This window comes from Manis pentadactyla, chromosome 19, assembly GCF_030020395.1.
Source record: "Manis pentadactyla isolate mManPen7 chromosome 19, mManPen7.hap1, whole genome shotgun sequence".
Taxonomy (NCBI): Eukaryota; Metazoa; Chordata; class Mammalia; order Pholidota; family Manidae; genus Manis; species Manis pentadactyla.
This window is the reverse complement of record NC_080037.1, coordinates 11,131,901-11,156,286: the sequence shown is the minus strand read 5'-3', so window position 1 is coordinate 11,156,286 and position 24,386 is coordinate 11,131,901. Positions and strand designations below refer to the sequence as shown.

Sequence of the window (24,386 nt, the reverse complement as noted above, 5' to 3'; positions counted from 1 at the left end):
CCTGCCCAAGGCCTCCACTGCTTCCCTCTGGAACACACAAGTGCCCCGAGGATGAGACTTGGGGCTGACAGTGAGCAGGTCGTGGCGTGGAGCCGCCGTGACCCACGTGGTGGCTGCCACCGCTTAAGGGATCAGGCAGCAGAATGCAGGACCTGAGAAAGGTCACTGAGATTACATCTGTAGCTGGACTTGAAACGGCTCTGAGTGCTGGGGTATCCAGGGCTCTGCACCCCAGACAGGAGCCTTTTCCTGCCTGACAGTGCTGGGCATGGCCCTTGACCTGTAGGCCCTTCAACCTTCTCATCTGTAACTAAAAGCTTAAACACCAGGCTAGTCATGCGACTCATGCATGGGAAACAGCTTTGTAGAAGTGCAGAGTCCTGAGCAAATGTCAGGGACTTTGACTGCTATTCTGGGCCTCAAAGTCATCATTGTCATTGCACTGCTTTGGATGGTTTCATTGGCTGTGTTTTTACGGAATGGGCCATTGAGGCAGGTCACTCTGAAATAAAAGGAGGGGCTTGCCCTCCCTGTTCCCCTGACCCAGCCCAGAGCAGATCACAGCACAGCTTGGGATTCTGAGTAACCACCCACCCCCGCTGGAAAAGCAGCTGTGAGTTCTTTCACTAATCCCTCCTTTCAAATGCAGGTGGGTATTTACCGAATCCCCACTTACTGAATCTGGGCTTGTGGTGATGTGTTACACCAGGGTGGCCTCCCTCCATCCTCACAGAGCTGCTGCTCTACCACGGGGCGGCCAGAGTTGGCTCTGGATTTTTCTGATCCAAACCCTCACCCTGGAGATGGGTGCTCAGGACCAGGGTTTGATACAGGATATCCCAGTGCAGAGCTCCAGAGCTGGCCAGGATGTGGGGCCAACAGGAAGAGCGAGACGTCAGCCAGCCCTCCGCAGACCAACACCCACATCTCCCTGGGCACCAGTTATAATGCCGGCCGATCTGAGAACGGGTCTTCCCAAGGGCCTGTCAGGCAGGAATTCCTTCCCTAGACTTCAGGCTTTCCTGGGAGAAACCTATTAGGAAGACACCGATTACCGCTCTATCCACCAACCCGTCCTGGGCCCAAGCTGGTCAGTGGGCTCCAGCCTCGTTTCTCTGAGATTCTGAGGGAGATCAGGAGAAGGGGAAGACCCTCACCCCACCCAGGGGAGACCCTTTAATTTATGCAGACAGCCCTGCTTCCCATTCACTGTCCCTGACTAGAGAAGACCCTTTGCATTCTGAAATGAGGTCTCAGCCTGCAATGACAGTTAAGGTCCCAAGATACCCCCAGAGTCACTTTTTATTCTTTTCTACCCACAGTCATTAGGGAAAATCTCTCTGTAGGCTCTGTAGAACCCATTCACTCAAGGAATAGATCAATGGGGAAGCAGCCCAGAGAGGCCGCGCTGGCGGCTCTGAAGGGAGCACATTCCCTCTTCCCTGGAGCCCACGCCGCCGACAAGACAAAGGATGCTCGTTCCCACCCCCTGAAAGAAGAGCCAGCCAGAAAAGTTCTTTAACTAGATATTTATTTCTTATCTTTTATGCAGTAAGAATAAAATCACTTTCAGAGAGTGACATATCTTACACTTCAAACAAAGGCAACTTTTGCCGCCTATTTTTAAGCGCACTTAAAGTGACAGCCAGCAACCCAGGGGGTGGGAAGGGCAGGATGGCGGAGGCACAGCTGTCTCCAGAGCTGGCTTCCCTAGCCAACAGCTGCAGGGCCTGAAAAACGTGGAAGAGCTGACACCCCAAGAGGATGTGCAAACCAAGGGTGACAAACTCGACCTCCAGTGTCCCATGTGCTTCCACTGGCACCTAGGCACTCCAAGAACCATCAGGGTGCTGGGGGCAGTGGAGGGGGGAGCACATGGGCATCCAGGGAGGAAGGGGCCACATCCACAAGAATGGGGAATAAGAGCACAGCTCAATGTCCATTCACTTGTTCATTGATTCGACAAAGATTAACACCTACTGTGTGCCCGGCACTGGCAGTGGGCATGGGATGAAATAATCATAGTAACAAAACTAACAGCAGTCACCTTACTGAACTCATACCCTGTGCTAGACACTCTGCCAAGTGCTTTCTGTGCATCATGTCATCTAATGGTCACTTCAAGCCTCAAGGCAAAGCACTAATATGACCCCACTTGACAGATGAGGAAATTGAGACAGAGAGGTTTAAGCAACTAGCCCAGAGTCATACAACTTATCAGAAGCAGAGCTGGGATCTAGACCAGATCCACTTGACTCTCTGCTACAGAAAGACAAGCTGTCAATGTCAGTGTGAACAGGCATCGTGTTCACCCAAACTTGCAGAGATTCGCACACAGGATCCTGTGTGCAGGAGCTCAACCTCCAGCTAGGATGGAGGAGTATTTGAGTAAGTGCCAGGAGGAAAAAAGTAAGATCTGGTCCATGTTCAGTGACCACAGGGCAGTTGGTCAGGGGCAGGACCGGGGCCGCATGGAGCCCAGGCTCACTGTGGGACCTTGAAGGCAGTCACGGGCCTTCAGTTTATCTAGAAGTCAAGGAAGGTGAGAATGTGTGAATACAGGATGACCTGCTCAAAGTCATTTTTTAGGAAGACTACAAGCTGCAGACAAATATTTATGATCCAAGGATGTGAGGCGAAATGTACTACCTAGAATATTACAGAAAAAAATAGGATCCATTGATTGAAACGCCCCAGCCAGAGCTAAGCATCTGAAACCTGAATTTCCCCGCACCGGCTGACCTGGGCATGCATGTGGCCCCGTAACGTGAGGCAGAACTAAGCCAGCTCAGTTGCCCCTGACGGTTTCTTCTGGCTGCCCCTTGGAGGCTTCCTCCTTGGCCTCATTCTCCAGCCTTTCCACGTGGTTCAGACCAGTTGGCAGGAAGAGGCCGCCTGTCTGTGACTGCCCTTTTCATCTTGCACATGAGAGACAAGTCAGGACTATGGCCTCCTACAGGGCTCAGGCTCACCAAGCCTGTGAGTACCTTGGCCGGGGACTGGCTCTCTCTGGCGCCTGGCCTGCTCCAGCTGCAGGTACTGGGCTTTGGTCTCTGGCTAGGCCCGATGAACTGACTCAGAAATCCCGTGGGGTCCTACCCGTCAGCGAGTCCAAGGGCTCTCCTGCCCAGGACAGATCCCTAGAGACCCTGGTAGTCCAGGAACAAGAAGGGACATTTGTGACCACCAGCAAGGTGCATGGATGGATCCATAGGGCATCCAAGCAGGCCCAGGGAACCTGCGAACATTTTGTCCCAAGTCACACCAGGGCTGCAGCTGAGAAGTCAGCATCAAGCAGGCTGCTCCCACAGAGCTGAGGTCTAAATGGTGTCTCTGACAGTAAAGCCCTCTGAGCTCTGGGTCAGAATCAATGCCTGTCATTTTGGTAACAACCCGGTGTTGTTATTGGCTCACATGGTGTTCCTTCTGAATATACTCATCAACATCTGTCGGCCCTGCGACAGGTGCTTTTTTTCAAGATCAGACAACCTACAAGCCTATCAAACATTCACCCCGCTGTCCTCCCCCAGCAGACAGGAATTTTTGTCCTCTGAGCACATATTTTACAGTTAGAAACAGAGGAGTCATGAGTCCTGTTTTTAAACATGTTCAACTAAGTGGGGATGGGAAATGTGCCAGAGGGTAACACGGCCCAGTGGCAGCGCACAGCTGTTCCCACAGCTGGCAGATACGCCGCAGCTGCCGGCAACACGGGCCAACACTGAGCCAGGGAGCAGGGAGCCAGCGAGAGGTGTGTGGGTGGAGCCACTGGCCGTCTGGCTGGAGGGGGTGGGGGGCACATTCGGCCTGGGGAGGACTCTTCCCTCTAAAGAGCCTCTCACGCCAAGGATTCACCTCTCTCCCTTTCCACTAACCCCACGGCCACCTTCACACCTCCAGCTCCCATCTGGGCATCTTCTGTCCCTCTCCTTGGGGGTTTAAGGCCCCTGGTCCTGTACCACCCCATGACTTTCTAAGTAACTGTGAGTTCATTGCGGCCATCCATCGACCCTCGTTTGCATGACATCCTCCTTCGTGACCCACTGAAGTGGCCCCCAGCTGCAGTCTGGGGTGCCCCTGGAGGGGATTGTAAACCTTTCCTTGCAGGGAGCCAGCCCCTTCTCCAGTGGCAGGTTTTCCCTGTCAGGGGCACTGGGACATCACTCACACTGTTCAGGGACACGGTAATGCATTCACAAGCAAGCACTGCTGACTCGATTTACCTGAATTCACCATGTGCAGAACTAGTCCAAGGAGTTCCCCTGGGAGTCACAGGCCATATTTTCAAAAGTGAGGGTGGTAGGGACAAAACGCAGTAAGATTTTAGTGCTTAGAATTCATGACTCACCTTCACATCCATGGTCCTGTTAAGTCCCTGCACCACGGACATTCCCATCTTTATAACCCCGTAGCCATTTGGCTCAAGTCCTTAACACTGCATTACAGTTAGTCATCTACCTGATTGACTCCTTCTCAACACCCCTGCCTCCCTCCAAGACCATGAGCCATTTGAGGACCGGGAACACATCTTACCCTTTCCTATCCTGGCACTGAGTGGGTAAACAGTGTTAGTTCCATTTAATTGAGTCCCACAGGGCTACAGTAAGAGAATAGTAACAGCAGCAGGAAATACAGAGTCTTACTATGTGCCAGGCACTGTTCTAATCCCTTTTACATAAATCAAACCATTCATTCCCACACCAACCCCAGGCCAGCACTATTACTGTCCCAACTTTACAGATGAGAAAACTGAGGCACAGAAAGATAGAATAACTTGCCTCAAGCTCTCAGGAACTGGCAGGGTAGGAATCTGAACCTAGGCCATCTGGCTCCAGACCCTGATCTCCAGTCAGACTCCAAACCCACTGCCTCTCAAGCTGAATTGATGCAGAATCCCTAAAAAAACAAACCAGTTCATTATATTTTCTAGGAGAGACCCTTCGTAGAAATACAACATGTGCCAGGGGGAATTAATACAGTTCAGTTCTGCAGGCAGCTGTGCAGAGATAGGAGACATGGGTGGACAATACACCCCATTCCCAAAGTGGGGTGGAGGGTGCCTCTGGGCACACTTGATCCTACTGGGCACACAGCCAGAGTGGGCACAAGGGAGAAACGGGGGAGACACAGCCTTTCAGAGAAAGGACCCAAAAGCAAAGTCCTGGCAGTAGAGGGGTGTGTCTGGGCATGGTCAAATGAGATGGAACATTATTGTGGGGGCATGGCTGGGGCCATGGATTAGCTCAGAGTAACGATCCCCATACTCTGATGCACTTTAGAATTACCTGACAAGCTTGGAAAATCCCTATACTTAGTGCCTCCCCAGAGCAATTAAATCCCAGTCTCTGGGGGTTGGACTCAGGCACTAGTATTATTTGAAAGCTCCCTGGGTGATTCCGACACACAGCCAAGTTTGAGGACCACTGATTTAGAGTCTGTGCAGTGTTATTCACCAGAGAGTCCTGTTCTTCCATTATGGACCAAAATCGTGTGTGGGGATTCAAACTGGGTGAGCTCCTTCCATCCTTCCTTCCCCAGCTGTGGTCAGCTCTTCAGCGCCATCCTGGAGGAATGTGTTTAATCTGGTTCTTTAGGGAGCCCTTTAGAATGGTGGCAGATTTTAGATCCTGCAGTTCCGGTTCAAAAATCTAACCTTGCCACTTACTGGCTGCATGACTTTATCTAGTATATTGCTTATATTATCTAATATCCAAGCCTCAGTTTCCTCACCTGCAGATAGGGGTTCTGACAGACAGAATAATGTCCCCCCCCAAAAGTCCCCATCCTAGTCCCCAGAACCTGTGAATATGTTACTTCACAGGACAAAGAGGAATTCAGGATGCAGATGGAATTGGGATGACTAATCAACTGACTTCAAAATAGGGAGATTATCCTGGATTATCCGGGTGGGCACAATGTAATCCTAACGTCCTTAAATGCAGAGGAGGGAGACAAGAAGAGTCAGCGCCAGAATGATGCATGCCAGAAAAGCTTGACCTGCTATGACCGGCTTTGAAGATGGGAGTGTGGAACGGCTTCTAGAAGCTGGAAAAGGCCAGGAAATGGATTCTCGCCCAGAATCTCCAGAAGGAATGCAACCATGCAGACACCTTGATTTTAGCCTGTGAGACCCATTTTGAGCTGCTGAGCTGCAGGACTGTAAGATCATAAATTTGTGTTGTTTTAAGCCCCTAAGTCTGTAATAATTTTTTACAGCAGCCATAAGAAACTAATACAGGACAGACGGGAATAAAGTGGGGATCGTATGAAGATTAAATGAGATAAATCTTGAAAAACGTGTAGCACTGCTCTTTAGGCTTTGTGATTATTAGTCGCTGTTACCATTTTTACAGTGACCATCCTTCCAGGGTGGTCTAGGCACCTGCTGTGGGGCTGCCCACCGTCCCTAGATCCACTCTAGCTCATGAGGCTGGGTGGTCCCAGGCCCCATGTGTCAGCAATTAGCTCAGCTCCATGACTTGGGCCTGGGCCGGTGGGAACCGGCCAGTCTTTCCTGGACAGGGCAGGAGGCTCCCTAGAGCCCTGCGATGCCTATTAACACGGCATTGGCCAGTGTTTCTGCTTCCTGACTCTGTTCATGAGAAACAACAGGAAATGGGGCCATGGGAGTGGGGGGTGGCAGGGAAAGGGTTGGGAAGGAGGCCCCCAGAGAGCCGTCCTGATCACAGACTAAGAAAGTACTGTGGGAATGGTCACCAGGGGCCTGAGACTTAAAGGGCTAAAGGTGTCCACACTCAGTAGTTGCCAGTAGTGGGCAAGGGCTGGAGCCCCGTGTCACGAGCAGAGGGCTTAGGTTGGCAGTGGCCATCTCCATGACAAGGAGAGTCCAAATTAAACATTCATCAAGCCCCTTGCTTGTGCCAGCCTCTCAGGGGCCCCTTGACACAGCTCTTGCAGCTGATACTCCCAACACTCCTGTATGGCCATTATGATCCCATTATACAGAAGGGGAGACACTCAGGGGGGTTCAGTGATCTGCCAAGGTCACCCATGGGCAGAAGAACTGCAATTCCACCTCTTGTTTCCAAACCTAGAAGGCTCTGCTGTGTACCATCTTTCATCTTTCTTCCATAAAGGCCCAATTAATATTTCTGTACCTGTTGATTTAATCCTGGAAGCATGAGAACACAGCTAGTACAGACTATTTATCTGTATCTCCACTTGGAAATGTGCCAGCTACGAGAATGTAGACACTTCAAGAGCTACGACCAACTAGAACATGGCTTGAAGGAAATATGGTTCCAGATGAGTAAATCTTATGTCAGCTCTGGATTGTCGTCATCCCAGTCTTAGATGGTGGTCAATAAACCTTGGGCTTCATTTGGCCCCTGAACCCCAGAAGTAGACCAGGAAGGTGAGGGAAGACACAGCCACCCCCCTCCATGGGTGCCTGAGGACTCCCATGGAATTAGAACGTTGCACCAGCGCTAGGGACTAAATTTATCCTGAAAGGACACCCAGATCAGAATGTTCTCTGCGACAAGGGATCCCGTCTCTCGTTGTCCTCCTCTTTCTCTTTTCCCAGAGCCAGGCACTATCAGCTATAAACCTCAGCCCTGCAAATTCAGTTCAAAAGCCACACACACACACGAAGCCAGCCCACAACGACACACACCACATGTTTAGATATGAAAGACAGGAAAGATTGAAGTGAGCAGGAAAGGAGGGCCATTAAGGAAGGTGGGAAGAGGCAGGTTTAGATGATGCTGATAAGAAGGTCAAAAAGCAACTGGGAAGAGCAAACCCTGCATCGTGCGGCTGCTGGCAGGCTCTCATGCTCTGGGCCGACAGCAGCATGAACCACAGTCAGTTCCTGTTCGAAGTCAGCTGCTCCTTTACAAGCCACAGCCGGCATATCTCCATTTCCCCTGCATTTGCTACTTTCAAGCCCACTACAAACTGAGAAGCCCCCACGGCAGCCTTAGGTGCTGTCCCTACTCCAGCAGGTGACGGCCCGGCCATGGGGAGAGGAGCCCGTCCTGCCAGGACTCGGGGGGCCGGCCGCATGGCACCCCACACCTGCAGGCGCAATGTTGCAGGCAAAGGACAGCAATGCCCTGCCTTGGGGAGGCTCTGTCTCAGGCTGCCGGGGAGCAGTGTGTTTTTAGGACAAGACTGGGTTTGGGAACAGTGAGAGAAGACCAAAACTGTAAAATCCTAAGGTGCTTGTACAGTCTCATCAGTGCAGCTCCTGCTAAACATCTGAAAAGAATCTGACAGAGCAGGACACGCTCAGGCTCCGAACCAGCCCTGGCTCCTGGTGGGGTTGTGTTCTCTCAGCAAGATCACAGAGCCTCAGGTTCTGGGGCCAGGAGGGGTATTTTTCCATTCCTCTCTCTCTTGAACAAGAGTGTACCAGGTAGCTGTCGTGCTGATTCCTAAAGATCCCTCAAGGGTGGAGGTTGCTCAGCAGTTCCTCTAGCCCAGCGCTGCGTCCTTAAAGTCAGCCTGGGGGTCCTAAAGCTGGGGGAGGGGTGGGCCTCCACCCTAACCACCACCAGCCTCCCCAGCCCACCCCTTGGTCTTAATACTGAAGACTGATATTTTCCTCAATTGTTGGTACAATGCTTTGCTAATGCAACTTGGGGATACGGTCCCCAGCTTCCCTGGCCCCCTGTCCGATTGCTGCCTAAACCCCCTCTAATAGACAGGTGCTGCCGCTGTAGACAGGGACACCTAATCCTTCCTGCTCCCTCTCACCAGGACCTGGCTCCAGTCTCCCTTTCATCGTCACTTCACACTGCCTTTGGGGCCAGCCGCGTCCCTCCCACTACCCAGAAACGCAGCTCTCCCCGCTCTCCATGCATGCTCAGGCGGGCCCCTTCCCTCGAGCACCTTTGCCCCACGGCACCTGCAAGGACTCTGCCACCTTCGAGGCCCCCGTCAGACGCCCTGCACAACAGTGCTTGCGCCCATCTGAGGAGATCCCTGCGGTGCCACCCGACCCCGGCTCCGCAGCTCAGCCTCAGCACTTGGCAGCTGAGGCCGTGGTGAGCACTGGCGTGCTTATCTCCCCATTAGATCACAAGCTCGTTTAGGGCAGGGACCCTGCGGTCCCCACGGTGCCTGGCACGGAACAGACCTTCAATAGCTCTGTCGAATGAATTAATCACCCCTTTTGTCCAGTCCCCTGGGGAGCTGGAGAACAGTTGCTATTTCTAACAGCAGCAGGAAGACAAATATGGCCCTGCCCACTCCCTCCCCCCACCAGCTACACACACCCAGTGGTGGCCATTTCTCTTTGCTCTCAAATCAAAACGGTTTCTAGCACATTCTAGCAAGAGGCACCAGGGAGAGCTGTGAGGAACCTTGGAGAGCACTCAGCTCCCTGCCCCAGTTGCACAAACCAGGAGACTAAGAGCAGTGAGGGGCAGGGCCTGAGGCACCACCACAGCAGACCAGTGTCAAGGGTACGCCTGCCCCCCACCCGGTGCTCTGAGGAGCCACCGGGGTGTCAAGTTCAGCGGCCGTGGCTGCTCTGCACCTGCTGACGGCTCTACCGTGCCTGGTTACTGCTCTCTGGTTGTGGCTGTGGCCAGTGGAGCTACAGGTCAGCAGTCAGGGCCAAGCCCAGCTGCTGCAGCTCGGAGCGGCTCTGGGGATGCTGGAGCCCCGGGGGCATGTGGCCATGCTCTCCTACGACACAGGCTGGGGAGGCAACATTGCCACAACCCAGTCCCGCAGGTGGCAAGAGTGCTGCTTCACCCTTTCAACCTACAGACCGTGGGCTGCACAGACACAGGGTCCATTCTGCAGTTCGGAGCCCGGCTCAGTGTGAACACACCTGCGGGGCTCATTTGGGGAGGGTAGGCCAGGAGGGAGCATAAAACCACAGCCTCAGAGGAGGCCACAGAATATTTAGAATGAGAAATATTTGCAACCCCTTGAATTCCTTTTTCTCCATTCCTCCTGACTTTAATCCAAAAAAAGACTTCCCCAGATTCCACTTCTGGTTCCTCCTTTGAATCAATAGCTTGGATGGCACTGTCACAGTTGGGCTCACCAAATGTGGGAGGACAGGACGCTGGGAAGGCCCCAAACACGTGTTGCTGAGTGAGACGAGACAGACTAGACCGAAAAGGGCTGAATGCAGGGGCGCAGAACAGAGGCCGATGAAAGGTGTGGCACTTGTCCCCAGAAGCCAACTGTACAAGCAAGGAAAGGAGATGGGGTCAGCGGGGTGGGGCCTGCGGCTTAAGCAGCTCTGTGCAGGAGCCAGGGGTTAGTAAACATTCAGCTCAGTGTGAACTAATAGGCTGCTATGCAAGTCAAAGGCACTGGCTGTCTTGGCTGTGATAAGGGAAGGAGAAAGCCGTAGTGGCCCTGTGCACTGACCAGTGCACTGACCAGTGCACAGCCCCGGCAGGTGCAGACCAAGGGGGCCAGGGAGAAGCAGGGGGTGCAGGCTGGAGACAGGGCTCCTCATCCTGCCAGGGGAGTTGGGGACGTTTCCTCTAGGGAGGAGAAGACCCTGGGACGTCCTACATCCAACCTCACGTGTGAGGCTGCGAGCCCCTTACTAGAAGGTCATCAGAAAAAAGGGCGGGGAAACTGAGGAGGTTGTTAAAATCCAACGTGCCAGGCCACTCACTGTCTACAGGGAAGACCAGATGCAGCCCGGGCTGGCCTTGACTTGCAGGTGGAGGCAGGTCTGGTCCAAAGGGGCTGTCAGGAGCCCTGTGGCTCTGGATAGCATTGAGTGGGCACAGGAGGGAGGAGTCGTGCCCTCAGAGGGCAGGGGGTCAAGAAAGAACAAGACCCAGTATGCAGCCCAGCCAGGCATCCAGGACTCCAGGGAAGATTCTAGCCAAGCAGGGATCTGGAGGGGAGGCTCTGTGGCTGAGAACGTACCCCGAGATGCAATCCTCCCACTCCCAAGGGCACTGGACCTCATCCTTGGGGCAGGCCTCGGTTCAAGGGGAGGACAACAGAGAAGCCAGGATAAGGAGGGGATTTCTGATGGGCTGAGCTGCCACCACAGGGCGGGACTGAGCTGGGGGCCCTCCTGGAGGTGTGGCTGGGGCAGAGGGCCTCGGTGCTGCCGCAGGGCTGGACAACAGCGTCTGAGTTGCTGTTCACCCTGGGCTCTGTTATGTTCTCTCTTGCTCTGTTTTGGAGGGGAGCCCCCTGCTCAGCCCACCCTCCAGGCTGTTTTCCAGCACTGCAGGAACCAGAGGTAGGAGGGTACGTCTGAGGACGGGGCTCTCGCCCCCAAGCAGTGAAGCCCAACAGGCTTGGAGGGGTCAGCCTGGCTCGAGTCCAGCTCTGCCTCTTACCAGCCACATGACCTTGGACGCATCACTTGCCTTTTCTCCACCTCAGTCGCCTTGTCTGTGAAATGGGGCTAATGACAGAATCCATCTCTAGGGCTGTCATAAGGATTCACTGAGGTCATAATGTAAAAGGCACAGCCCCTGGCATGTCAGAGATAAATAAATGGAGGCTGCCATTATTGTCACTCACGGGGTGACAACCGGGCTGTAAGGTGAGGCTGTCGGGTCTGGGGCTGACATCGTAGGGGATTCTGGTATGAAGAGTATGAAGAAGGTCCACCAGAGGCCTCAGAGGGGGCACCCACAGCCCTGAGCCAGCAGGTGACTTATGGTCACATAAAAAATGACAAAGCCTGTCTGGAGATGGATGGTGCTGATGGCTGCACAGCAGTGTGGATGTACTTACTGCCGCTGAACTTAAAAGTGGTTAAAACAATAAATTGTGTGTTACATATATTTTACCAAAATTTTAAACAATTTTAATAACAAAGTCACAGCGTGGCCACAGCTCTATGACCACCAGCCCCGTGTCCCCTCCTACCACCCAAAGGTTTGTATCAGTGATACGTTCAGAGGAAACGGAACTCTGCTTGATTGAACTGTATCGGATCCTTTTGCCCAAAGATAAACCAAGCCCAGTTCATATGTGTTCCAGTGATTGCGTTTCGGAGAATTTGAGCAGTGGTGATTTTGCTCTCTTTCCTCTTAAAAAGAAGAAAATGTCATTTTACCAGATTCCCGCTGCACAGACCAGAATTATCAGGCCTCTCCTGGTAGCACGATGCAATGATGATTGGACAGAAGCCTCCAAACACTAAAACTTCTACAATGCCTCCCAGCTTCCCAAGTCCTCCGTCAATTATCTTTCGCCCAGATTTAGAATCATTACATTCCTACTATGCACAACACCCTTTACTGGCACAGCAGGACAGCCACAAAGATGGTTAAGAGCAGACACAGCCTTTGGTGGGCTTATAAGTGAGCACGATGTTTCTTAATCAGGAGGATGGACCAGAATCCCTGTGGTGCTTTCAAAACACATGCTCCCAGGAGCAGGGGTCCCTGGCCTGTGGGGGCCCGGGCACAGCACAGGGCATGAGACGGATGCCCATTCCTGGCAGAAGCACGGCCATGGGGGAAGAGATCATCATTTTAAAATAGTAACAACAATACGAAATAGAGTGAATTAACTCTGAAGAAGTCATGGATGGTATACATGGGCTCTCTCAGGGAAATGGAATATTCTATTCGGTTCCATACTCATTCCACAATGACTTTGGAGCGGCCGGAGTTTGCGTTCATGGAAGGAGTTGGAAGTGAGCTGCGGATGGGAGCGCGGTCCTTTGCTCTAATTAGCCTGAGAGCTTTAGGATGTCGGGCCAGCTTCCATCCGTGGGAGACTTAAGAGGAGTCACCTTTAAACTTCAAGACGTTGCAGCCAAAGAACTGCGCTTCTGATTGTTCGCTATTTCAGGTTCGAGACTACATTGAGGGACAGCCATCTCCCTTTCTGGGCAAAAGCAAGGCAGTTAGGAGGCAGGACAAGGTGGCTTGGACGGTCCCCCCGAGGGCCTCCTGAATGCAAAGGATACTGGGTGTGGTTACCGAAAACTGTTCACAGCTACTCTGGCTACGGTTTCTCTCCTTGTCTCTGAGCATCCTTCCCACAAGGAATCCTGGAAACAGTCAGAAGTCCCAGAGATCACCTGACCCAATCTGCCCACTTTGTGGACGACACAGTTGAGGTAGAGAGAGAAGTAGCTCGTCCAAGCTCACACAGTGGTCACAGGCCACAGGCCCCCACACCATGTAACGGTGGCAGAGGCTGGCAGGGTAGAGCCCCCAGGTGGGCAGGCACGTGGGCTGTTTCCCTCAGAACCCTTTCATTCACTCAGCTGCCAGTGTTGGGAAGGTGATTTCGTGTATCCCTGAATTACAGTGGAAGCTTCCTGAGAAGCGTGCCCCAGCCCCCTCACATCACAGGGCTCAGGGTGAGGACAGCGGGTGGTTTCCAAGGTAACACATAGCCGGGTGGATTCAGCCTCCCAGGGCCACCTCCTCCTGAGCCAGCAGGGGAGGAGTGGGAGGTGAGGTGACACCACCTTCCCATTCAGAAACACTGACTTCCCCCAAGACAGGTTCCCTTCTGTCCCCCTGCCAGGGCTCAGGGCTAGAGGACACTCTAACATCCTGGACTCCTGGAGCTGAGGAAGCTTCTAGAAGACTGGTAAGAGGCATTGCCTGGAAGTCCACAGGGCCCTGCCAGGCTGACTCCAGTGGCCTGGGACTGACCTTCCCGGCTGGGGCAAGTCTGAACATGCCCAGGGGCAGTGGTTTTCACACCTGTTAACAGATACTGCACAAGTCCCGTCAACAGGCATGACACGGGATGCCATTTCCAAGTGACATAACAGAGAGTCAATGCAGGCAGCTGAGAAACAGCCTTGCAGCTACACCGAGTACGCAAGCCCCATGGGCTCTAGACTGCCACGGCCCTGGACAGCAGGGCCTCAGAGAGCTGTGGGATCCCGGATGCCCACACACCTACGGGAAGGGGCAGAGGGGCAGGAGAGCCCTGTTTGAGGCAGAAAGGGTTAAACCCAACTGTTTAAATATTTAGCAAATGAACCCAAAATGTCACACGGTGGCTGGCAGGGCTAGCCTGGTAACCATGGCAATCCATGGCCAGCCACAGATCCGAGAATGAAGAGGTGCTGGGACTGAGGCAGGCTGCTGAGAAGGGGGTGAGGGGAGACCACAGTGGGCACAGCACCTCGTGGGGGGTGGCCCACGGAGACCCTCGACCCCTTATGATGCAAAAGCCTAGGCCAGAAGCCAGGCTGTGGCCTTCGGGACCATCTCTCAGCCTTGTAGAGATTCAATTTTCTCTTCTACTGAGTGAGGGGAGGATAAACCTGCCTCAGTGACCCTCAGGTTTGCTGTCATTCATGTGTCAGGGTGAGTATTCAGCTGCTGAATACCTGCCACGTGTTGGGTGCTCCAGCTCTGGGACTCAGCGTGACCCCAAGTCAGTCCTCGCCACCAGCGACACATAGCCAGGGAGCGGGTCTGGGCAAGAAACCGTGCCTACAATCCTATGTCAGACATGCAATGCCAGGGGTCAGAGGCATTGCCAGGCCGTCTCCTAGAAGGGGCGCCTTGCTGGGGAATAGGGGTCACCGGAACGGTTCCTGAAGGAGGAGGACACATCTGTGATGAAACCTGAAAGTCAGGGAGGCAAAGTCAGGTGGGCAAAAGGTCTGATGGTATATGTGAAAACACAGCAAAAAATACAAGGCACTAGACGAGATGAGGTGACACCACCGTCACTGAGGCGGCTGCCAACGCATCAGCCTCTCAGCTTTCTGTCCTCGAAGGGTAGTCTGACAAGGATGCGGTGTTTGGACGCGTGGCCACAGCAAGGGTGACTCACCTCCTCCGCCTCCTCCCTTCCAGCCCCTCCAGGTGTGAGCAGGCCGGGAAGGAGGGCAGGCAGTGTCCTCGCGCGGTGGCCCCACCAGGCACCGGCTCCAGAAACATACTCCCCCGTCTCCAGTCCCCCACTTGTGCTGTGATCTATCCTGGTGTTGAAGTGCAGCAGGAGATGGGTGTGAGCTTAGCAGAGGGGGCGCTGTCGGGATTTTCCTATCAAGCTTCACTAAATATTTGGTCCTGGAGCCCCCTGGGTGCTTGGAGCTCCTTCCTCGTCTCTGTGCAACACAGACGGTTAAGTTACTGATATCCTCAGGCCAGGCAGGTGAGGGGGGTGCCTGGAGGCCTCAGGGTCTCAGGGTCCCCAACCCGTTCAGCTCCAAAGGAGCACCTTGGCCAGTGGCCCATCTCTGAACCCCATGAAAGCCATTCAAAACCATCTGCCAACCAGTCAGACACCCTGAGAAAATGTCTACCAGGGGCCTACAAGGACGGAGACCCAGCGCCTGCCCTCTCCCACTGCCCAGAAATGTTCCAGGCCAGTTTTGTCCAAATACGCAAGGCCTCTGCTTCCAATGAATACACGCTAAAGCCTCATTTCCCTGTGAAATTGCCCAGCCCTCTGTGGCCACATGGTGTTTCACCTCATATCATGGCACTTATTAGCCGGGGTCATAGAGCATCATGGTCTAGAACGAGCAGCTTCCAAATGCAGAATTATTTCCTGATTCTTTTCTCAGTGTCTAACAAAGTAGTTCTTTCCTTACAGTTAAGTTCAGGATGGGACTGGAGAAGGGAGGGTGGGTCTGAACCCTCCTGCCCTGTCCCTCAAGGGGAAGACACCACTAACCCATTCAGCAGTGGGGACCCCGAAGCACCTGGACCGGTGATACCTCCTGCATTTCTGATGCCCGTGTCCCTGTGACGGTGTGTTACGCACACCCAGGAGGGTGCTCCGACCAACAGGACAATCATGCCACAGCAGGTGAGCCTTTTTGTTATATGAGCTGTCTCTTGAATATAATTTATGTGCTAAAATTTGAAATAATTTCCCTGTCAGCTAAGAAATCTACAGTTATTTAATAATAATGTCCACTCTTACATGCCTACTAAATTAAAAGTCCCCCCTTCTGTTGCTCCCCTGTGAGGGTGAAGGTCCATGTCTGGTCACTATCATGTTTCTATCAAGTTTGAAGTAGACCAGAAGCTTCCGGAGACCAATGTCAGATCTCGAAAGGATCGACACCCCCAAACAAGAATCTTCTTGATTCTTTGATCTGACTGATGCCTTTTACTTTGACCAATAACCACAAACTGAAATTAATTATCTCCAGAGTTCACATTCCAGGTGATGTGAAATCTGCCACTGCCCTATGTCCCATCCTAGGCTCACAGCAGCCCCTACACCTGCTGCGCGCCAGCCATTGTCCTGCAACTTCCTGCCCTGAGGCTTCATTCAGGACACCAGGGCTCTGCGCCACACCTCCAGGTTGGGGTGCCAGTGCACCTCCCCGCCCTGTCCCCCACCCCGGTCCCCAGGCTCCCAGCCAGCGCACTTCTTCCATGGGGTGTGACCCCCTCCCCTCCTGTATGCTTCTGGACCAGAGCCTGGCCCCCCCGCTTACTTCCTCTCCCTCTCAACAGGCTCCTTTCTGACAGCTGACGACGCACACAGTCCCTCTAGTCTACAGAGGCAGACCGAACATCCCTCCTCGGCGCTGTGCCTGCCCCACCTGCCACTCTGGCTTCCTTCCAGTGGCAGCCAAGCCTCTGAGAAGACTGACCCTATTCCTCATGACCACTTTCTCACTCCCCCTCGGTCCCCTTCCACTACCACTGCCCTGTGACTGCCACTTCCAGTGACTGTGACTGCACTGGGGCCTCCCCCGGCCTACGGCAAAGGAGCAGCGTGGCCCCAGCTCCCTGCCCCTGTGGCATAACCGCCACTGCCTTCTCTGCCTCTGGCTTTGTGACCCCCCCATCGCCTGGGTTGCCTCTGGCCGCCCTGACTTCCTTCTCCTCTGGGGGCTCTTCCCCCTCCCACTTCTCATGTGGTGGTATCCCTCCAGGGATCTGCCCTGTGCCCTCCTCTCATCTCACTGCCCCCTGCCCATCCTGCCCTGGTCTCTGCATCACCATCCTGGAGGCAGCTGGATCCCCACCCAACCCTGCCAAACCTCAAACTCCAAACTCAAAAACAGGCCCACAGCTCGCATGGTTGGCAGTCCCCAGCTGCACCTCCTCCTGTGGCTTCAATCTTAGTGAATGGATTCCCAGCCACCGAGCTACCCAAGCAACGGGTAGGCCCCTCCTCTCCCTGTGGACAGCACCTCCATCCAAATCGTGACCAGGTCTGGCCAGTTCTACTTGCTCCATGTCTGTCTCTCATGTGTGCACAGCCCCCCAGCCCCCCAACCCCGTCCCAGCTCTTTTCCTGTCCCAGTTCAGTGCATCACGCTCCCTCACCTGGACCACAGAAACATGCTTCTAACTCAATCTCCTGCGTCCCAAACCGGCCCTTCTAACATTTGCCATGCTGCGGCTGAAATGCAGATCTGATCCCCTCTCCCAGCTTGACATCCTTCCGTGGTTCCTCTGCTGCCTACAGGGCAGCTCCAAACCCTTCAACAGGGCAGACAACCTCCTGCTGGTCCCATCTGTGCTCCGCGGTGGATCCACCCCACTGCCCAGGACACTCTGCACTTTGCCATCCCGGCACCTTTGTTTATTTGAACACCTCTGCCTGGGTTATCCTTTCTGCCCTGCCTGCCAGGCAAGCGCATCCTCATTTCAGGGTAGGTGTTTTGCATATATTATCTAATTTGATCTGCACAACAACCCTTTGTGGGAGGTCCTGTTATTCGTCCCATTTTACAGAAAGGAAATAAGCTAAGGGGGATTAAGTAACTTGCTAAAGGCCACCATGCACACTAAAATATGACAAAGAGCATGATTTGAACCCAAGCTTAGCTACTCTAAAGTCCGTGTTCTCAGCCACCTGCTATTTTGCCTTCCGGATGGCACCAGAGACACTAATTAAAGCCATAGATTCCTCAAGGTCGGTGTCCCCTTGGAGAAGCAAAGGTAATTCCAGGGTTTCTAGTGCGGAGAACTGGGCTCCTGTTCTGCACAGAACAGACCCTCAGTAAGTGCATGTTGAATGAATGAGCTGGATGGGTCATCCGGAGCAGGGAAGGGAGGAAACTGGGGGAGCAGTAAAGAGTTCCACGTTTCATACGCTGAGCCAGGCACATGCCTATGACATCTCAATCGTGAGTCTGCAGTCGGGGCGCTGGAGGCCCATCTGGGATTTGTTGGTGATTGCTGAACCTCAAGTGTAAGTGGTTTTACTCACGGTTTTCAGAGTTTCGGTAAATAAGAAAAATGCATTGTGTGTATGTGTATTCATTCCCTTCCAGGACACACTGGACTGGGGATAACAGATGCCTGAGCCTTTGAAAGCTCCATGCTCCAAAACACTGAGAGAAGAGGAGATGGAGGAGAAACGGACCACCTTCTTCAGACGACAGAGGCTGTCTCCTGGGAGACACCGCATCTTCCTTTCTCTGCTCCAGAACCTGCGTCGGGGCTTGGCAGAAGTTCCAGGGAGGCCACTTTCCACTCAGTGGAAGGATGACTTTCTAAAACCTTGTGCTGCCCATCAGAGAAGAGCCTCCCTCAAGAGGCAGTGCCACCCTGTCGTGGGCAGTGCCACAGAGGTAGGGGGGTTCCTGTACTGGTGGGGCACACCCCTCCCTCTGGGGACCTTCCAAGCCTGAGACTCTGTGAGTTGAAGCCGGAGTTTGGTTGAGAGTTACCCAATGATGTTTCAGAATTCTTCTCCCTTAAAAACTCAAGCCACCCATGGTAACACATAAGAATATTATTCTAGAAGGTAACCCCAGCCTCACAGGTGTGCTGGGCCAGGGCCTGGGGCCTGGATGTGAGGTCTGGGCAGGGCTGGGAGGTGAAGACATGGGCATCTGGTTCCTGCTAAAATTTAGCTCAGTGACCAGCAACTGGTGTAGATGAAGGAAGTGGTAAGCGTCTCCTTAACACGAGCTCCTGCCATCACCCCACAGAGGAGATGAGTAACACCCTGCCACTGCCCTGCTTTACAACAGAAGGGCAGCAGATGTGGCCTTTCCCTGCAAAAGGTATTTTCCAAGTGCCCCCCTCTGAAGCCACCAGGAAGTAAGTCCCCTAGCTGGCCATGCACCCAACCTAAATCAGAGAATTACAGATCTGGGGGTGCTTAGGATCCCTACTTAACAGATGAGGAAACAGGCCCAAGACCACAGAGCTAAGTCATCATCTGAAATGCTATGGGAACCAGAGAGCTTGAATCCAGTACCCTTTCAATCAAAACATGCACAGCAAACACCTGCTCTTTGTCAGGCACTGTGGGTCCCTGAGAATGCAGACTAATGACATCATTGCCCCCGAGATGAGGGAGAAAAACACAAGACAGAAAACTGGAATATGGTCAGGTGAGGTGTACACAAGAGGGCCCAGTAGGAGCAGGCCCTCTCCCTCCCCCCACTGACGATCTGGGCCCAAGCCATTCCCATTTCCCTCTGGCAGGAGAAGGTCCAGCTACATGCAGAAAGAACCTTCCTGGAAGGTTCTGAAGCCCAGAGGGAGCCAGGTACTGGTGAAGGTGGGCCAGGAAGGTTAAGGGTGCTGGGCAATGGGAGCTGAGAGTACAGGGCCGGGCCAGAGCAGGGAGGAAGTCCAGCCACCTGCCAGCAGTGGGCAGCCACGACAGTGACCATCTGGTGGTCCCAGCTTATTCACAGACGAGGCCCAGCTGGAAGCAGTGGGACAGAGGTCGTAAGAAGGGACCCGTTTCTGTTTCATGGAAGCCCATCCTGTACTCTCTACTGTTACCACCTCTTAAGAGTTCAGCAAAGTGAGTGATAGGAAGTCTATACTCTATATGGGGAAACTGAGGCCCAGATAAATTGTTACAAGCCCAAAGTCATTCAGGCTGAAGCGTCTGAGCCAGGATTCAGGGTCACCAAATTCACTTTGTTTCTCCAAGTTCTGTGCCAGGCCAAGCTAAGTGACTGAAATAGCATCCTCTACTGGCCACAGTTAGGGTGGAGCAGAGACCGGCTGCGAGCAGAGGGTGGGGCAAAGGGTGCCCAGCTAGGTGACGGCCTGTCAGCAACATGGGCCTGCCACCAGGCCAGGACTGAGGTCACCAGCGCAGCTGGGCTGGATCAGGCCTGAGAGCTCAGGCTGCAGGCTCTGCGCTGGGAGCAAGGAGCCCAGGAGAATCAGAGGGAGGCACACCTGCTCTTGCACGCCAGTGCCTGGAGTGGGGGGCAATGCAGCCGGGCTTAGTGGGACCGGTGTGTGGGGGAGGTGAGAAGCCGCTCCTCTGTTCCCCTCCCTCAAGCCTGGATCATAGCTGAGCTTTACGACTCTGCCTGTTTTCATTGGCCTGCGTGACACCTCCCGCACAGGTCAGGGTGACGCATGTAAGGCAGACTCCGTGCAGATGAGGACATGCGGGCTCAGAGCGGTTGAGGGAATACGTGGGCCCCGAGGCTGGTTTGGAGCAGGGGTGGGGGGTGCAACCTGGCCTGAAGCCCAGACTGTGACTCCTGATTGCATCTCGGTCCCTCAACCCATTCCTCCTCCCTGTATTCCCGGCTCCTTTCTGGGGTTGACTGGACAATGGTCTGGCTTAAAGCCCACCAGCTTTGTCCAGTTCGGACTCCATGAAGGAAGCCGCTTGGTGGTGTCCGGGGCTCTTAGCCTCAGAGCACAGCCTCTGTCTGAGCACCTGTGACCCTTTGGAAACTAAAGAGTCACATCCTTCTAAATTAGCATCCTCAGGTCATCGGCAGACTGGAGGTGGCCTGGAGCCACGGCGTCCACATCCAGGCCAGCCACAGATGCCCCCTGACACTTGGCCAGAGAGCAGAGGAGGCGCCCACACCTCATCTGTCTACACAGCAGCTCCACCTAGAAAATGCTGAGAAGCGAAGGGAGGAGACTTGAATGGCGTTTCACAGCTTACCATGCACGTGCTCCTGTGCTCCACCCTCCAACCCGGAAAAACTGGAGTAAAACCCCCGTGCTCCAGACCAACGAAGGCTCATGTGCTCCAGCCCAGAAAGGTTGAAGGGCTGGCCAAAGACAAAGCATGAGAAGAGGTCACGGCCAAGACGTGACCCCAGTTTTTCTGACTCTGAGTCCTGGTCTTTGTCAATCTCTTGCCTGCTGCCCAGATGTGCATCAATCCGTGTTCCTCCTGCCAAAGGACCAGGATTATATCCAGATTCGTGTGGATGTGAGAAAAAGCATCTGGATCCTTTAGAACCACCCAGGTCCCCAGCAAACAGGTCGGCCTGAAGGGCCGGGTGATGGGGGAGAGCTGTTGTCACGAGAAGATTCCGCAGACCTGCTCACCCCCACCTGCCCTTCCCAGCTCAGGTCAAGCCATCCTGCCTATGTTGGCCAAACTGGAAGTGCACCCCAGAGCCCAGCCAATATTTCTCTGGGTGCCAAGTCTCTCCTGGGCAGCAGGAAACAACAGTCCTCAACCACCTAAGACTTCTTTTTTATCTAGAAAATGACTCCTTCCAGCCTGGCAGGGCCCAGCAGGGGTAAAGTCTACCCCACCAGGAAGTACAGATTCCTGGTGGCATTTGCAGTGTGTGTGGGGGTGTGTGTGGAAGGGACCATGAGGCAGGTGTGTCTCACTGGGGGGACTCAGTGGCTCAAGTTCAGAAAGGATCCCACAAGAGATAGAAAAGGCAGAGCAATTCATAAAGGGCTCCCACACTACAACAGTGCTAACTGAGGATCCTGAGCAGGCTGCCCCCCGAGATCACAAAGCCATGTCTGGCTCTGGGATCCTCAAATGAAGATAATGCCACAGCTGTTCTAAAGCCACAGGGTAGCCTCACAGTTCCCTCTCCTGTGAGGGTCCAAACCAGAAGAGCCGCGTTCTCAGACACCATCTTGCAAGATCACCCAAATAGCTGCTTAGAGGGGAAGGTCCTGGGGTGGGAATGGGCTCAGCGCAGAGAAAGGCAAAGGAATGACCCCCTGCATGAAGGGGTGAGGGCGAGGGCACCTACCTGGACTTCACGTGTGTGATAGGCGATGATCAGGCCCAAAAGGATGATGGTGGACAGACTGATAAGGCATTTCAGGGCCAGCGAGAACATGGAATCCTGCAGGAAAAGCAGAAGGAGAGAATCAGGGGAGGCCAGGGACGGAGCATCTCATTTTACCCGGAGGCTGTGTAAAGGGGGAGGAGTGGGGGTGCAGGAGGGACTGTCACCAGTCCTTCCGGGGAGCAGAGTGCAGCACGCAGGTAACCTGAACCGTGAAAATCCCTTGTGCTGGGCCTTGGGCCGACCCAGGCTCAGCAGCTGCCCCCCAGGCCTCCATTTTTTAAAGTTAAGTCATATTTGCATTCTTGGGATGCACTCTTCTTGGGCACGATGTATTATGTTTGCCACACATGGCTCGATTGGGTTTGCTGATGTGCTGTTTAGAATTTCTCCTCCATCCTCATAAGTCATTTGAACATAATTCGTTTTTGTGCTGCTATTATATGCTTTGGGCATTAGTGTTGTGCCAGCTTGGGCCTGTCTTTCCTCTTAACAAACCTGAACCAGAGGATTCCTGGGGTCCCTTCCATCTCTGACAATGCAGAGTCGTGTCATGAATGAAGATGCTCTGGCAGCTGCTTCTGTCTCTTGTTTTAGGCCAAGGGCAGGGAGGGAGGCAAGGTTAGTAGAGGAGCTACTGGAGAGAGAAGAGGCCTGGCAGGGAGCAGAGAGGGGGCCTGGGCAGGAGAAGGGCCCTGAGGGTGCCTCCTGCAGAGAATGGGGGACGTGGGCCACCTGGCCTTCACTGCAGCCTTCCAGCCCCAGGGCAGCTTAGAGAACCCACATGGTTAGCAGCTTGAGCTCTGGGGCCAGTCCACTGGGTCCAAGCCCTGCCGCTTACTAGCTTCGTGACCTCAGGCTCCTACCCCCAGCTCTCTGTGCTCCATTGCCGCGTGTGTGAGATGGGGATAACATGAGTGCCTACCTCATCAGGCCGCTGTGAAAAATAAATGCATTTGTATGTAAAGTGCCTTAGACCCATGCCTGGCCGTGTAAGGTTAGCGGCTACATTTACATTTCATCCCCTACAGATTCAGGGTATCTAGGCTGGGGACTTGGTGCCCTCCTGGGTCCTTGGAAGCTAAGGAATAGAGACGGCTCCCATTCCCAAAGGAGACAGCGAAGGCATCCTGAGAGACGCAAGCCACACATGAAACAGCCCCTAGGCCCCAGGAGCTGCTAATCATAACAGTAACTGATTCTGCAAAGCACCTTACAGTTTACAGGGTGGTTTCACATATCTGTTCTCACCTGTCCTCATGACAGCCCTTAGCCTCTATCCCAACCATACAGAGACTATGGGCACCATCCAACCCACAACACCTAGGTGGAGCTGAGAAGAGCAGGCAGTGAATCCACACTGTTTTAGGATGAGACAAACCTCCTCCCTGGAATCAACAGTTTGCAATGTTTCTGAGCCAGAAATGACCATAACTTTTTTCTCAAAGGAATCTGAAGGCATCTGGGGAGCATCACGCCTCCCCAGGGAAGGGTTCGGGATCAGCTGCACATTTCAACCTGTAATTTATTTCTTTTGGCAGAAATGAACTGAAATCATAATCCAAGTCTATTTCCAACATTTTTAGAAAAAGAAATAAAGAGAGAGGGGCCAGATGCTGTCTCCTCTCCTTTGAGCCTCTTGCTTTTGTTCTAAAACTCAAAGCCTTTACGTAAGAGGCAACTCCCACCTGCTCCTTGGTTTTGACCAGCTCCAGGCCCATGGGGAGACGAGCCGTTCTCTGGATCAGTGGGAATGCTTGCTACTTTACAGATTTCTGTGCATTCTGTATCATATGTCAATGAAAAATAAACCATTAACCATTTTTAATAGCTGGAAAACATGTCAAAAGAGTCTGGCTGGACTAGACATGCTTTCTATTCGTTAAGATGTTGAATTATCATTTTTTTCTTTGCTGCCTGCACTATGATAAAGCTTGAAATTGATATGGTTCTTTGGGTGATGGTTGTACCTCAGGGCTGGCTGATTAGCTGCCACACACCACATGGTTGGGGGCACCTGATACACCTGCCCTGCTGCCACTCACTCCCATTCAAGAGCCAAAAGGGACCCATAGGGCTGGGAGGGAGTCCTCTGGTCAACTGGTCTGCCCTTCTCCCCTGTAATTCAGAACTTTTCAACAACAGAGTAATTACTACACAGGAATGCTTAGGAATTATATCCCAACAGATGAGAGTCATTTTTTTAAAGCCATTTATCCTTAGATGCCCAAAAATATTAGAGTGGTTAAGCCAATTTGAGAACAGCCAGTGATAAAACACCATGTAACCACTTAAAAGTATTTCTGTAGAGAGTATCTAAAGACATGAGGAAAGGTTTATGGTATATCAAGTGAAAAACCCAGACCCCCAAACTGCATATGGTATATTTCCAATTATTTTTTCGTTTTTTACTTTTTTAACATAAAAAAGAAACTGTGAAAATATAGTATTATGCTACCAAGCATCAGGGTACTCAACTCAGCACGAGATTATACAATCCTGCCAGGCAGAAACTGGGCATCCA

At 53.2% G+C, this 24,386-nt stretch overlaps 1 protein-coding gene across 6 annotated transcripts in view; it reads right to left on the bottom strand.

Moving 5' to 3' along the window:
* Positions 1-24,386, bottom strand: part of KCNN3 (potassium calcium-activated channel subfamily N member 3) — a 149,503-nt gene that overhangs the window by 86,143 nt on the left and 38,974 nt on the right. For all 6 annotated transcript variants that reach the window (XM_057494917.1, XM_036922335.2, XM_057494918.1 and 3 more), the window contains exon 2: positions 21,824-21,919. In XM_057494917.1, the coding sequence (XP_057350900.1) occupies positions 21,824-21,919 (96 nt within the window). The remainder of the gene's footprint in view (positions 1-21,823; positions 21,920-24,386) is intronic.